Source organism: Setaria italica, chromosome V (assembly GCF_000263155.2).
Source record: "Setaria italica strain Yugu1 chromosome V, Setaria_italica_v2.0, whole genome shotgun sequence".
NCBI lineage: Eukaryota > Viridiplantae > Streptophyta > Magnoliopsida > Poales > Poaceae > Setaria > Setaria italica.
The window spans coordinates 27,742,416-27,757,743 of record NC_028454.1 but is presented as its reverse complement, the minus strand read 5'-3'; the positions used below and the strand labels follow the sequence as shown (position 1 = coordinate 27,757,743).

General features: G+C 43.1%; 1 protein-coding gene across 1 annotated transcript; it reads right to left on the bottom strand.

Moving 5' to 3' along the window:
- Window positions 1–10,051: 10,051 nt before the first annotated feature.
- On the bottom strand, window positions 10,052–11,863 carry LOC101770858. The gene has a single exon (XM_004969034.3). The coding sequence runs from the start codon at window positions 11,820–11,822 to the stop codon at window positions 10,545–10,547; it is 1,278 nt and encodes a 425-aa protein (XP_004969091.1). The 5' UTR covers window positions 11,823–11,863; the 3' UTR covers window positions 10,052–10,544.
- Window positions 11,864–15,328: the final 3,465 nt, after the last annotated feature.

Sequence of the window (15,328 nt, the reverse complement as noted above, 5' to 3'; positions counted from 1 at the left end):
CGGGCCTATTAGTGCCGGGCCAGGATGGGTTAGTGCTGGGCTAGGGCCGGGCGGCCCATTTGGAAAACTATACCGAAAACAAATCTAATCTCACCGCCGCCGTACACTACTCCCTCGGCCAGGACCTCCCACCGGCAGCCATGGCCGGCGGCCGCCAACGCCAACTCCGCCGAAAGGCTCGCCGAGGTCCACCCATACACAAGCTCAGCGACGACGTCGTGCTGGAGATCTTCCTCGGCCTCCCTTCCCTCGGCACGCTCGTCCGCGCCGCCTTCACCTGCCGGCCGTGGCGCCGCGCGGTCGCCTCCTCCCCGGCCTTCCGCCGCCGCTTCCGCGCCCTCCACCCGTCGCCTCTCCTCGGATTATTCTTCGAGGCCCCCGGCCCTGCACAGATCCCGAACGTCCCTGCCTTCGCCCCCACCCGCCCCCGCGACCGGGACCTGGCTGCCGCCGTCCGCGGTGGCGACTTCTTCCTCACCTCCCTCCAGGATGGCCCCAGTGAAATCCCCTGCTGGGACGTCATCGACTGCTCCCGCGGCTACGTCCTCCTGCTGAATTGGGATGACGAAATACTGGTGGTGATGAACCCCTTGACGCGCCGCAGAGAAAATGCCTTTGATCACTCTCCTCATGATGTCTTTGATGGGTCCTTTGGCCCCACCGTCCAGCTTCACCTCGCTTGCTGTCTCGGCCGAGGATCCCACATCATTCGTCGTTGTGTTTCTTGTGCATGAGGAGAGTGGAAAAATCACCCGTGGGTGGAGGTCCCTGCCCCTGTGAGGTCAGATGATGATAACCGTTGGGTTCAGAATGCAGTTGGTGTGATGCAAAGCTAATGGGTTCATGTACTGGGTCTGAGGACCAGATGCATTTATTAGTTTCACTTGACACCGTCACGATGAAATTCTCTGTCATTGAGCTCCCACAGTGTCTGAGGAACTCTAGCTTTGATGTCGGTGAGACAAAGCAAGGTGCAACTTGCATTGTTTATTCAGATCAATTGAATATTGGTGTATTGATGCATATAAGGGATGACGATGGTGGTGAGAGATGGTTACTGGACCGGTTAGTCCCCTTGGGCAGTGAGCTTGCACGAGTCCTCCGTTGTGGATTGGATGACGACAGGGTGCTGAACAATTTGGTGGACAACCCTGATGAACTGTTTGTTTTGGCAGTTCAGGATGGCTACGTGTACTTGGCTACATCATTGATGCATCATGACCCCCGAAGTCCATGCTGGTTCCTGTCCCTATGTTTGGAAACGATGAAGCTGGAAAGACTATTTCGGAGGACATTTGACAATATTGTTCATCCCTATATTATGGAGTGGCCGCCTTGTTTAGTTGGTAACTATGGGAAGTTTGCACTTGAAGATGCTCTCTGATATGCGTTACCAGGTATCACTTTATCCGTTAATATTTAACCACTTCAACGTTTCTCAGTATTGGTGTAAAAGTTCTGAAACTGGTATGTTCCTTACGCTTGTTCTTACTTTAGGTGCTGGGATGTGGCATCATTAGCCTCTTTTGTGGTGTATCTTAAGAACCTTCTGCTCAAGACAAAGTGGCGTTTCCTCTTCATTCCAACAGTATTCATGTAATCTTGGGCATGTTAATTATCATGTTTTTGCTTCCTCAAATGAAATGATTACGTATTAGTACATGGTAACTATGAAAGATGGCAATACAACATCACATAAATTTGCTTTCATGAATCATTAACCAGATTTAGTCAAGTAAATGCCTGCAATTATCTTTAGAAGCCTATTAAGTAATTACATGGAGAAAAGGGAACTAGTCATCTTCCATCCGTTATGCAGCCATGACTTAATAAGCTGGAAAATGCACGCTCCACACTAGCTGTGGTAATTGGAAGGGTAACAAAGCAAATGGATCAATCTATCAATCAATTTGTACTCTCTGGTGTCCTATCTCAACAAAGCTTCGGTAAGGTTGTGGTCCTTTTCAATTCTGGGCAGCTGGAAGCATCCACCAAGATTCAATTGAGGCTCAACCCAGTCTACCTTTTTGAATAAAATCAGCTGGAAAGCACTTCTCCACCTGTTTCCATATTTCAACAGATGCAAATCCATTTTCGGGAACTACTTCGTGACATTTATGGATGACCCATTAACTTCTCATTGAACTTGAAATTTAATTCATTTAGTTCAGTATGAGTGTTGCTCGAAATATTCCACCTGGAAGTAATGCTCTTTTGTAACCATCGCGCATGTTTACACTGTGTTTGGAACAGCTATGCTGTGGTCCAAACAAAACTCGTACACCTTGTTGAAAAGACTTTCCCAACTACAATCTGATCACATTTGCTCAAGAACAACTTTTGAAGATTCTACTAGACGGACATCACCACCAAGAATTTCATCGATTGTCTGAAATTTAGCGAAGAATCCCAACTAAGACATGGTGTTTCAGGAAATTTATACATTATCAACTTCTCATCTGATTCTAATTTTGCTCCAGAGCTCAAAGTATTCTTGCCTTAAGTCCTTAATTAACATGTACTCCCTCCATTTTTAAATATATGACTTTTAGGACAAGTTAATTAGTTTATTTTTAACTAAAAATGGACTAATTTGCTTATCATAAATATCATATATTTTAAAAAAGAGGAAGTAGAAAGCATCTACTCCCACTGTCCCAAAATATAAGCACTTTTAGGTTTGTCCCTAAATCAAATCTTTTTAACTTTGACTGTCAATAGCAAAAAAACTTTATAAAGATTGACAACGTAAAATAGGTAGTCTGTAGCATAAGGCATGCGCTCTTATGGTCAGCATTTTTTTCCATAGTATGGATGTTGTCTGTTGTTTGCGGTCTATACTTTCCATGTGTAGCATTGGGTAGCATATAGATCATTTGTGGTCTAAACTCTCCACATGTCATCATTCAACCATTGGGTGCATATAGACTATTTACAAACAACTCACACAATATGGAATCGTATCATAGATAGCAGCTCATCAAGTGTGCGTCATACCACACACTAACAATGTCCATGGTGCATTTTTGGCCCAAGTTTCTACTATACACTCCCAAGTACCCAGTCCACCTCCTTTGGAATTGAACATGTACTTAATCTTCATGAATTACTTGTTGACCATCATATGTCTTTTAGGTTGATTGATTCATAAGCTCTATCATCAAGACCTAACTCTTGTATGTTCATTAAATATGGGGTTAATATATTGATTATCGCATTGCCTTTAACCACCAATACTCGAATTAGGGGGTTCATTTGCTTACGTTTTTGCCACAGATCCTACACGGCTCAGATAGCTTTCTATCGCTAATCCATTCCCTCTCTACGATCATGCATCCAAATTTTTATGGTTTCCATGCAAGCAAGTCACTCCATGCCGCTCATGTGTCCCAATGCACGGTATTGTTCATTTAGTGTCTACCTTCAAATTTTCATACATCATATATTCAATATACTCCTAACATTTCTTTTTTTTAGTTGTTTTAGCACTCATTATATAGGTTATGGAGCATTAGTTATCAGCAAACGACAAGCAAAAAAGAGTATGCTAACCTTGCTATTCTGTTGCATGCATGAACCTGCATGCTCTCTTAATTCCTTTGCATGTAGTAGACTGGCAAGCTGTAACTGAGGTGACGGCAGAATGGGGAAGGGGGAATGATTGTTTGGATACCTTAAACACCTAGCAGAACGAAATTTCTTTTCAATATTAACCCGCCCAATAAAAAGGAATGGAGGGAGTAGTTAGGAAGGAAAAGTAGAAGGCTCATTTAGTGTGAACCTTCAAATACTATAAGTTATTAGCAAGTTACAATTTAAAACTAAAACTTACTAGTAATATGTAATATGTTATGTGTCAGCCATGTACCAAAAAAATCTGGTCAATCTGGTGGTAGTAGTTAACAGAGCTGGCATCTCTAGTGATTTCAGTGTTTTTTATTTGGCTTACAATTTTTTTAATGTTTTTAAAGTTACCATTTAATATAAAACTAAGACACATTTAGTAATTGAAGTTTGTATGGAGGATTTTACATTCCCCGTTCCTGTACAAATAGCAGCCCCTAATAGGTTACTACTGTTGTTCCTGTACAAATAGCCGCCCCAATAGGTTACTACTGTTACAGGTTGTTCTTCGTTCCAAAATTTGTCCCAAAATGCCAATATATCATGAAAGATTTTTTTAGTTGGTGAATGGGTTTTCGGCATTCCAAAATAAATAGCTGCATTACAATGGCCTAGGTAATATAGATGGTCAGATGGGCCAGGCCCACTGAGCAACTCCCTCATGCGCGTCACCCCTCCAGCCTCATTACTCCCTTATGTGCCACCCCTCCAGCCTCATTCCTCCCCAAACGTCGCGCCGCCGGCCACTGCTCCTCACCCTAACATCGCGTCGACGTCGCTAGCCACCCTCACTCCTCCCCAGGTGCTGCCCCTTCTTCCTCTTCTCCGTTGTGACGCATGGAAATGCGTCGGCCGCCGCCGTGGGGGGCCACGACCGGGAGCTGGCCGGCCGCCACTAGTAGTGCTAGTGCTGGCCCGGCACTAGCACGATGGGCCTGCCGTGCCAGCGTGTTGACCCGACACGATAAAAAGGCCATAGTGCCGGATCTGGACCAGCAGTTCAGCACGCAGTGCCGGTTCAGCCCGGCACGGATAAGCTATCGGACCTGATAGTGCCGGGCCTAGTCGGGCCGGGTCAAATCGTGCTAGTGCCGGATGGCCCATCTGGCCATCTATACTAACTAAACTGGAATTAGCCCATGCTCTGTTTTCTATGCTTTAAATTGGCTTAGTGACAGCCGCCTCCATCTGCCAACCCACCCGCTTCAACCCCCACACATTAAAGGGATAACTGTGTAAATGTTTTACCAGTTGTTACTTTATTCTACAGTTTAGCTGGTCTAAATTAAAAACTTATACAGTTCAATCCAGGGCTGTCAGCTTATGGTTTGGCTAACCTCGGATCGGTATGTGAAAAAAAAATCTTCAAAGATTTTGTATTACTGAACATTTACACCTAAGCACTAATTTTATAAATGATTGATACTCACCTTTTGTCGCATCCTAGACACTCAGCTACAAAAGCCCAACGGGGTGGTTCCTAACTTAACACAAGTTCTATTGTGTGTAGTTTGCCTCGTCATTTTTTTTTCCTATGCGGGACATCTCGTAACTACTTTCCCCTAAGGTCCCTCGGTTCCTCCGGTGGTTTCCCCACCTCTAACCTTGATAGAGATGAGCTCATCAAATTCCCCACAACTAGAATCCATGTGCACGAATAGTCATAGGGTGATCCAACATCGTAGTTACACCATGCCACACCGAGAGGAACTTCGTCAACTTGGTGCTGTTGCTCCCACCTTCCCGCCCAACGTATGAACGTGAACTTGCCGTGTTTCATAATGCAACAATATCCTTTTGCATAACAATTTATCTGTCATTTCTTTTTTCAGCCATCATTAGATGTTCAGAGGTGCCCCCCTTGGGCTGTGGATACTAGAAATAGGATCCCTCCTATGATACCACAGATGTATGCCATGGACAGAAAGGAACGCATCGGAAGTGTTACACCAATTGCAGGCTTTGCAGGTGTTGATGATTATCCCAAATTGGTACCAAACCATCAGGCTGTGCCGAAACATGCATCAAGCAGCACCAATGTTGGCTATCACCATCAGGTGACTATCCATAAATCCCAAACCATCCATATCTCCAATTTCTCACAACATTTAGTATATTTTACAATACATAACCATATTGTAAAATTACAAATGCATGCATTTTTTTTTGTTCCTTCAAGACTGTAAAGAGGAAAGTTATGATGACGGAGCTACCACTAGGATCACCCACCAGTGTTGTTGTTGAGTCAACAACAAATGATTTCTTTGTTTTTGCTAAGAACTGAGTCAACAACAAATGATTGTTTGGTCGAGAAGATTTAGATATACTCCTCAAATATGTTAAAAGATTTACCTTTCTATTGGTTAGACCAGCTATATATACCTTTGCTCTATCAATCAATGTTAGGAATTATATGCTTGGTTCCGTAGCATTATCAACTGGAATATAAAAATTAAACAATTGGTAAGAGGTAAAATCATCCTATACAATAGCTTTTGAAAAAACTTACAAAAAGAATTATAGAATTCTATGAGTATGTTTCTCTTCTTTGGTCTATAAGATATTTTATGCTTTTCAAATTACCTTCTGTTTTGTTATAGGATGTATTTAGATTTCATATTTCATAATATTTGAAATAATGCAGAAGGAGCAGACACACAGTGCAAAGAAGGCCTTGACACCATTGCTTGTCAATGAAGAAGACGCTAATGAAGCTGTGGAGAGAATGGCAAGGGAGATTCAGTTCTTTCCTCAGCATGTGTCTGACGAGCTATTTGGCAATGAGTCTGAATTTTCTGTGTATGAGAGGTCATCCTCATATACAGGTGGATTTGATGCAGCTCTGGACCTATCGCTAAATCTCTCGTCTAGTGGTGAATCTAGCATGGCAATGGATCTGTCGTTGAAGCTCCGCCACAACCCATGCGCATAAGTGCTCCATGTTCTTGTTGTTTTGCCCAATGGACTTCTATGTTGATTTGTGTTCCTGCTGCAAACCAAAGTCCATCAAATAATGTTTGGGTTTTAGAGTATTTGAACTTGTTTGATTTTGTAAGGTTGCATGTCCCAATGTCGTATCATACAATGTTTATGTTATTTTTCAGTTACCCATCAAAGCAATACGAGTTTCTCGATTTCTTCTTTTTGGCGTTTTAGCTTTGCCAATCTTGATTCTTGAACTACGAACTTGAGTATTTATTACATGCAAAAGACATGTAAAAAACAAAATATATCAAACTACATCCCTCACGCTTTGCTATGTGAATTGCATATCAGTGTTAAACCAAAATGCTGTTTTCTTTCAGTTTTGCTAGGTAGAACGTGAATTCTTTTTGAAAAGAATATGCTGAAGAGATCAATCCTGTTAACAAGTACTCCGTAACATATACTTAGGTTCTATCCCCAGTACAAACTAAAGGCATACATCACTCATGCACATCTCCACACACCCTCCCCATCCCCACAGCCTTGGGTAGTTGGGTGAGTCTGCAGATAAAACTATTTCACACAATATTTGGTGATTACGATGTCAGCACTCAGTGTTCGTTCGAAATAATCTGCGATCACACAACAAGTTCCAGGTCAACCCAATTGTGGACTTGGCCCAAGCAATGTCTGGAAGCAGATTCCGTTGCTACCACCTAGTGTCTTAGTGTTTTTTAGGCTTCAACATGTCATCTTGTCATCTACATCACATCAATAGACTTGAATTTGAAAACTTGAAGGTGATACAATGACATGACTGCCACCCGTGTGGTTGCTTGCTAAGAGTAACCACAATATATGAAAAAGGTAGCCTTAATCATTGCTCCGAAAAAGGTAGCATTAAATATTGTGGAGATGCACCTCAAGGGAAAAAGGTTTAAGGTGAACCTCAAGATTACGATTCACCGTAAGGAGAAAAGAATTAATTTCTTCTCTCTCCTTTCCCTCCCATCCTTTCTCTTTCCTAGCATGTTTAAATATTGGGCGGAGAGATTGACGGATGGGGAGTTAAAATGCAGGATTTTTTTTATCTTGTGTGGGGCCCATCTTGCGGTCCAATTTAGACCATAGCATTGTGCGCATGGCTGTAACAAGATCAACTGTTTATGGACCCACTCTTAAGGTTACGGTGGATCACATACATTGAGCATGCCCTAACTGTATGTCGTCCTGGTGGTGAGAAGGCCACTGGAGTGGACTATCGCAATATAGACCGTATATCCCAACTTCTGCATCTAAATGGAACACTGCTCAGACAGAAGCATGTCTCTTCATGGACGACTGTTGAATTGTTAACGCAAGACATTTCCCTTTCTGCAATTGCACCATAATGATTGGTGATAATCGACTACAGTCATCAGAGGGATGTCCTTTCTTGTCGTGGATGTATAGTCAGCACCCAGAAACAAAATGTATCGAATGGATAGCAGTAACAGTATAAATCAGACTCACGCCACATCCCTTTTGTATCTCTTTCTTCCAGGAGGGGTACACAAAAAAGAATATGTGCTTATAATGCCTTTTGGCAGTCCATTTCCAGTGTTGACCTAGCAAGACTGAAGGTTAGCAATTTCTACATATATACCTGCACAATGAAGTTGCAAAAGAGTGAAGTAAAAGATCAACACTGGAACAAAACATCCTGCCCATTAATTGTGAACTTGTGAGTTTAGAGCAAGAAAGGGAGGCAAGCTGAAAGATTGCCCAGAAATCACAAGGCAAAAAGGATCTCTCACCGGGGCATTGCCCAAAGGAGCAAAGCAGTTCACCTCAGAAGATGTAATCTGAACCTCGACGCAACGCTTACAGTTTCGATGCTGGCACACTGGCAATGGTTTTGGACAATGTCTTTACCGGGGTCGGTGAATCTAGCTTGAAGGCACTGAGAAAGTGTTAGTTATTACCAGGTCGGTTAAAGACTAAAGTAACTGAGCATGTAATTAACATGCCTGACGCATGGAGCCTAGTCGTCCGATGAATAAGTTTTTACAAAGACTAAACAACTGTTCGATGAGATTGTGACTTAGTTTACCAGAGTACAGGTAGTGTTTGCACATTGGAATTGTTAGTCAATCATGAAATAAAACGTCAAAAATCCAGGAATAAACACTAGGAAGCGACGTAGACATACAATAAACTCCATTTAGTTTGGACAACATTGGGGTGAAGGAAAAAATTTAAACCTGATAACCTCCATGGAATCGGATTACACAAGACTCAAGTGATTTTAGAGGCTTCCATAACTACGAAATGCAATACGAATATAGAAGGCTATGTATGATTATTAGCATGATGAAATTAAGTAATATTCACAGCAGAGTTGTATACATCCATTCTCTCGGGAGCGGTGGATTAGTTCCTTGAGGGAAAGCCGGGTAGTAGCTACTATCCGTCAATTCAATCAAGCAAGGGCACCCACTGATACCTAATCGATACGAAGCTGAATTTGATTTTTTCGGTCCAATTTCATCCATTTTGTTGAGGCAATTCTGACTTGTTCATCGGGAAGATGGGAAAGGGAGAAGCAGAGCTCGAAGAAAATGAGCCGTGCAAGGAGGATCTTATAGATAGACCACAAAAGACGCTTGAAATATCATAACCCAACACCTACAAATGACTTGGTACTGAAAAATAAGAAACATAATCATTTAACCAGTACTGAAAAATGCTAACAACAACCAAAGAAAAGATCAAATTAGAGAAGTCACTAATGATTGAATCTTTAACTTTGTGGAATTTGATTTGTATTCTTAAGTATGATGCAGCTTTGAATGGCATTACCATCAATAAATATTGATGATTCACTAAACAACAGCAAATAGAAGGATGGACTTATTGTCTTCTCCACTTCTCTGTCTGCATAATATTTCATGGCCTATGTATTTCGCGTGCCATCTTCGAATGCAAAACTACCATAGTTATCAACTAGTGAAAGTGGCCATGACATAACATAGGGCTGCACACAACATTCATACGGCCTCTGAAACATCTTCTCCAGTTTCATTGTTTCCAAGGAGAGGGAGAAGACCCAACTCGGGGTCGTGTCATCATTGTACCTCAGTGATGCTGTCAAGTATGCAAAGCCATCCCTGACTGCCACAACCTGAACTTGACTGTACTTGTTCTTTAGTTGTCCGAGGACCCCATCAAGTTGCGTGTCTATAGAAGTGATCTTGTCTCCCAACCACTTCTTGACATCATCATCTATTCTTTGCAAGGATAGACAAACTCTAAACTTAAAAGCATAGACAACACATGGTGTGCCATTGATAGTTTCACCAACAACAAAGCTGCATTCCCGATCCTTCACGTTCACCCGTAGAGGGAGCTCAGCGACATAGAAATCCATTGTCGCCGTGTCCAGCGTGAGCATATCCATGAAACATATCATATAGAGAGGATGCCAGACTAGCCATCCATGAAACATATCATATAGAGAGGATGCAGCCACTCCATCAATTTTTTTACATTGAAAGGCTAACATTAATTTTTTTTATGAGCGAAATCAAGTAATCAACAAAGAAAAGGCAAGTGTGCTTATTCCTACTCATTGTTTTTCTTGGATCAAAGGTAAATAGTCCCTATTCTCATCAGAGCATTAGAGCAAGGATCTCACAAAAAAGACTCCTAAAACCATACAAGACCCAAAAAGAAAGACTCAGTAGCGAACATAAGAAATACTGTAGAATAAAGTTCAGAATCATCACACCGATACTGAAAACTGGTTACTGAACATAAATAACAAATGCAAAAGATCAACTTGTAGGATTGACTGGTGACAGAATCTTCAGCGTCACGGAATTGGATGTAATTCTTCAGCATGATGCAGCCTCAGAAGAATGTAGTTATCATGGCATTTCAGCATGCTGATTTTTTCAATAACAGCAAATAGGACGTTGGGTTTTACTAGCCTCTCCTAGTCATGCATATGCACTTCATGTACCATCTTCAGGTGCAAACCTCCCATAGTTACCAACTAAAGAAGGCGGCCATGGCATAACATAGGGGTGCACCGAACTATCATACGTCCTCTGAAACAGCTTCTCCAATATCATTGTTTCCAAGCAGAGGGACAAGAACCAACTAGGAGTCCCAGAATCATTTAAACTTTCTGTTGTTGCCAAGTACGCAAAGCCATCCCTTACTGCCACAACCTCCACCTCATTGTAGTTCTCCATTACTTCGCCAAGGACCCGACCAAGCTGTGTCTCCAAGAGTTCAGCCCTGTCCAGCACCCACCTATCAACGCCATCACTCTCTGTTCTGCGAAACAGGACACCAACTGTGAAGTTAATAGCATAGACAATACAGGCTTCACCATTCTTCATTTCACCCACAACGAAGGTGCAGTGTCGATTCTGCAGGAAAATAGGGAGCTCATTGACAGAGAAATCCACTGTTGCCGTGTCCAGTGTGACCATATATTTGCGATTTTTCGAAACCCAGTACAAGAATCCATTGGCCTGCATGTTGCTGTTCAGAATCCACCGTTCGCCACGGCCGCGCCGTGGCCTCGCCGGGATATGCACCCACCGGCGAACGGACCACTCGCCGGTCTCCGAGCTGAAGACAGTAGCCCGCACCCTGGACTTGTCATGGGCAATAATGATCACGCGGAACGACGTGGGGTCTTCGTCGGAGCAGAGCAAGCAGGCCCTGTGTACGATGCCGCAGGCGCGATGACCTTCAAGAGTGTCCTTGTGGCCAAAATCAAGGAACCTTTCGCTCCGTCGCACCAAGGGATTGACCACCGCCATTGTTTCCTGATCACCATTGGCGAGGAGGACGTACCCGCCGCGGCAGTCGTGGATGTCCCAGCCGTTGTGGACACCGGAGCGCTCCTGGAGGGAGGTGAGGAAGAAGTCGCCGCCACGGACGGCGGCGGCTTGGTCCCGGTCGGTGCCGCGGGTGGGGACGAAGGAGGGGAAGGCGGGGAGCTCAGGGTCTTGAACGGGGCCAGGAGGATTGAAGAGAAGTCCCAGGAGGGGCGCCGGGTGGAGCTGGCGGAAGCGGCGGTGGAAGGCCGGGTAGGAGGCCACCGCCCGGCGCCACCCGCGGCAGGTGAGGGCGGCGCGGACGAGCGTGGCGAGGCAGGGAAGGCGGAGGAAGATCTCGAGCAGGATGTCCTCGCCGAGGGCAGCGACGGTGGTGGTGCTGGATTCCTTACGGCGTTTCGCCGGCGGCGAATTGGTTGGAGATCTGTCTCTCGCCATTACGGCGGCGGGCGGCGGCGATGCTGAAGTGGCGATGCAGAGATATGTTATCTGCGAAAACGATACTGGGCCGGTGGGCCCGTAGCTCGCCAAGCCTAAACTGGATTGGCCCAGTACTGAAAATTTCTAACTAGTTACGATTCCAGAATGAATAGGATGGAATATGGATCCGCTAAAAAATGCATAAGATGGATTTGTTAGAAATGGGTACAATTCAAAAAAAAAACTACATATCAACCTATCATGCATTTACAAATGGGGCGATACGATTTCTCCGGTCAAAACAAGTCAAAATCACATACTGAAACCAAATGTCATATTATTGACCTAATCAACTATACAATCTTGACACAATAATCCTGATGACCAGTACAGATCCCACGTTTAAGGTTAGTTTTGAAACACATAGAAGACTACTTCTCATGGTCTCTCATGGCATCACCGTGAATAGTCGGTCACATTTCTGGACAATTCATGGCAAGAGGATGCCTGCAGATGGTGGAGTGGCCACATTGGTTCATCCTCTATATATGATAATTGATACGCACAAAAGCCAAACCATCATTGATTTGGGTTTATGATGAATGTCATGTGCTTCCCATGGCCCAACTGTCATAAATGTTTGTTTAGGGTATTCACTTTTGTCAACATGTTATAGAAAAACTTGATCCTATTAAATGTCAGTTATGTAGCATTATGAATGTGTGTTTGGAGGATGAATATTGTGTAATGCTGATGCACACTTCTTGTTTCTGGAAATGCTCCAATGCTCAATGCAGTAGTGTATGCTCCATCCTTTAATACCTGTCCCCATTGCAAGCAGCAGCCTAGTTCCTACACGTTTGTTTCTGTCTACAGGCGCGAATGCTTAGGGGGTGTTTGGAAATAGGTGCTAAACTTTATCCCCTCATTTTTAGCACACTTTTGGCACTTAACTTCCAAACAGGGGTGCTAAAAGGTGAGTGCTAAAGTTTAGTACCCTTGTTTTCTTTAGCACACCCAAGGGGTGCTAAAAGGTGCTAATGGGTGCTAAAAGTGGTTCCCAAACCCACTTTTTCCCTAGTTGCCCCCTCTCTCTCCTCTCCACTTTTCCCCAAGCCAGTCATAAATGAGGGCAATGTAGTCATTTCTCACCCAAGGTGCTAAACTTTAGCACTGTATCCAAACAACCCCAAGTGCTAAACTCTAGCACTCCATTTGAGGATGCTAAAGTTTAGCACTGTGCTAAAGTTTAGCATTGTGTATCCAAACGGGACCTTAGCTGAAAATTTTGGTTGGTGTGGGGGTGTGTGTTTGTAAGGGCTCTTCCTTTTTTTTCCTTCTTAATAATGATACAGCTCTCTCAAGAAAAAAAAAACCTGCACATGAACTGTTCTTGTAAATATTTGCAATGTTTACTCATGTACACAGGTTTCCTTTTTTTTCTTGTAGCATCACTATCTTTGCTCAGTTGAATTGTCGTTTTCTTTTCAGGTCAATGGTATATCACCAGCTGATACCCCTGGGGATCAGCCGCAGTGGACAACATCTTCCATTAGGAGGAACAGATGCAGGAATTTTCTGATATCCTAGGTGGCGGTGGCTGGACATACAGGTTGCCTCCCTCTCCCTTCCGAAAATCCCCTCTGACTTGCTGATCTCATTCAGACATTGAGCCTGGTTCTCAACCTTGGAGTCCAATTTTCGTGCTCAGATTACAAGCAAGTTTCGTGTGCTAATGCAATAGTCTGGTTATTTGGATGCATCGATACTTGAATTGGGATTACTTGTTTTATCTGATCTTAGTTTATCTTACTGAGACACCAGGAACTGTAGCGGCTGTAAATTGTTTATTGCCAAGATTATTCTAATCATCAATTTTAAAAAATCAATCTAGTTATGGTTCTCATGTTTTATGCCATTCTAGTATATGTTCAAACAAAAAGCTTTTTAGTGGCATCTGATCCATGTTATTTTTTTCACAATGGAGATACCTTTTCGACAAGGTTCTGCAGGACTCCGTTAACTGAATTGAATAGACTGGCAGATGGTATAGTGGATTTCGATCAGGGAGAAGCCTGATTCATTTAGAGTATGCTCACAATGCCGTTGACTAGTCTAATTCTGAATAATTTTTTGTGTTAAATTTGCCTGTTTCTGCCGCAACTATATGGCTATATGTTGGAAAATTCTATGCGGATCTAAAAGAAAGGTGAAAATGATCAATAGTTCTATAAAATAGCCAACTATATACAGGATGCACAAGCATGACTCTCTTTTATTAACTTTCAATGGCAGTGACAATCTCTGTAAATGATCAATCAGCTGTTGCTGCTGCTCCGGAGAAGTCCATGCCAACATCGTGCCTCTGTCCACTCGCTGGCTTGCCGCCATCTAAGCCGCTGCCAATGAATCATGGAAACTTTATCTGTACAATCTCTCCGTCGCTGCTCTCATTTATTTTATATATTTGGATCTGCATGCATCAATTAGAGATGGCAACCAAAACCAGTAATGACTATCATTTAGGTGGTAGGAGTACACGTTTAATATTTTGTTTTTCTGATTCCGTTGCAGGCTACAAATGCCATTGTGTAAGAGGTCAGAAGCCAGCTGGAAGAACGACTCGAAGGGATAAGATTCAAGATTGTTCTTGAGAAAGATAGAGAATAAATTAGAGCAGTCCCAATAGGAGAAACCAACCTAATTTCCATAGTTTAGGATATTGTATCAAGAAATCATCCTTCACAATGCAACTTTTTGTATCTTGAGTTTAAACAAAAATCCAACCAATCATTCTCCCTTCTAGTACCAGATCCTCTGTGCATCATGCAAAGGAGCTCGAGTGATGGGTAGCAGCGGTGCAAGCGCAAAGGATCCGGCAGTAAGTAAGAAGAAACTACTTGGATCTCCCCAATGCAGATTCGCTGGTTTCTTGGCCCATTGGTGCGCGTGAGGACTTGGTTTCTTCTCTAAGAAATGGTTTCTCTCTCTCCATAATAAATCTACTGCCATATCAGCAAATTGCTTAGTTGGTATGATAATTAAGAGGGATATAAACTATCATCAATGTCCCATTGGGACTGCCCTTAGATTTGCTATTCAATTTGAATTCTTTGATTACATGGACTGGTTGGAAATATTCTAGTGCCACTACCTTGGAAGTTGGAACAATGGTTGCTCTATTTACTGGCCCGGCAACAAAAGATATGAATGAGTGGTATGTGTTTCTAGTATTAACTGATGCTGCTACCCATATCGTAGTCTTAGGTCCGGTTTGGTTCACCCTGCTTATTTTTAGCACCCGTCACATCAAATGTTTAGATACTAATTAGGAGTATTAAACGTAGACTATTTATAAAACCCATTACATAAGTGGAGGCTAAACGGCGAGACCAATCTCTTAAGCCTAATTAGTCCAACTAGTTGACAATGAATTGCTTGAGTCAACTGAAATCTCGACAGCGCATCGTGATAACTCGAGTATGGGTCGAGGATCACATGTCTAGCGACTTCACTGTGCTACA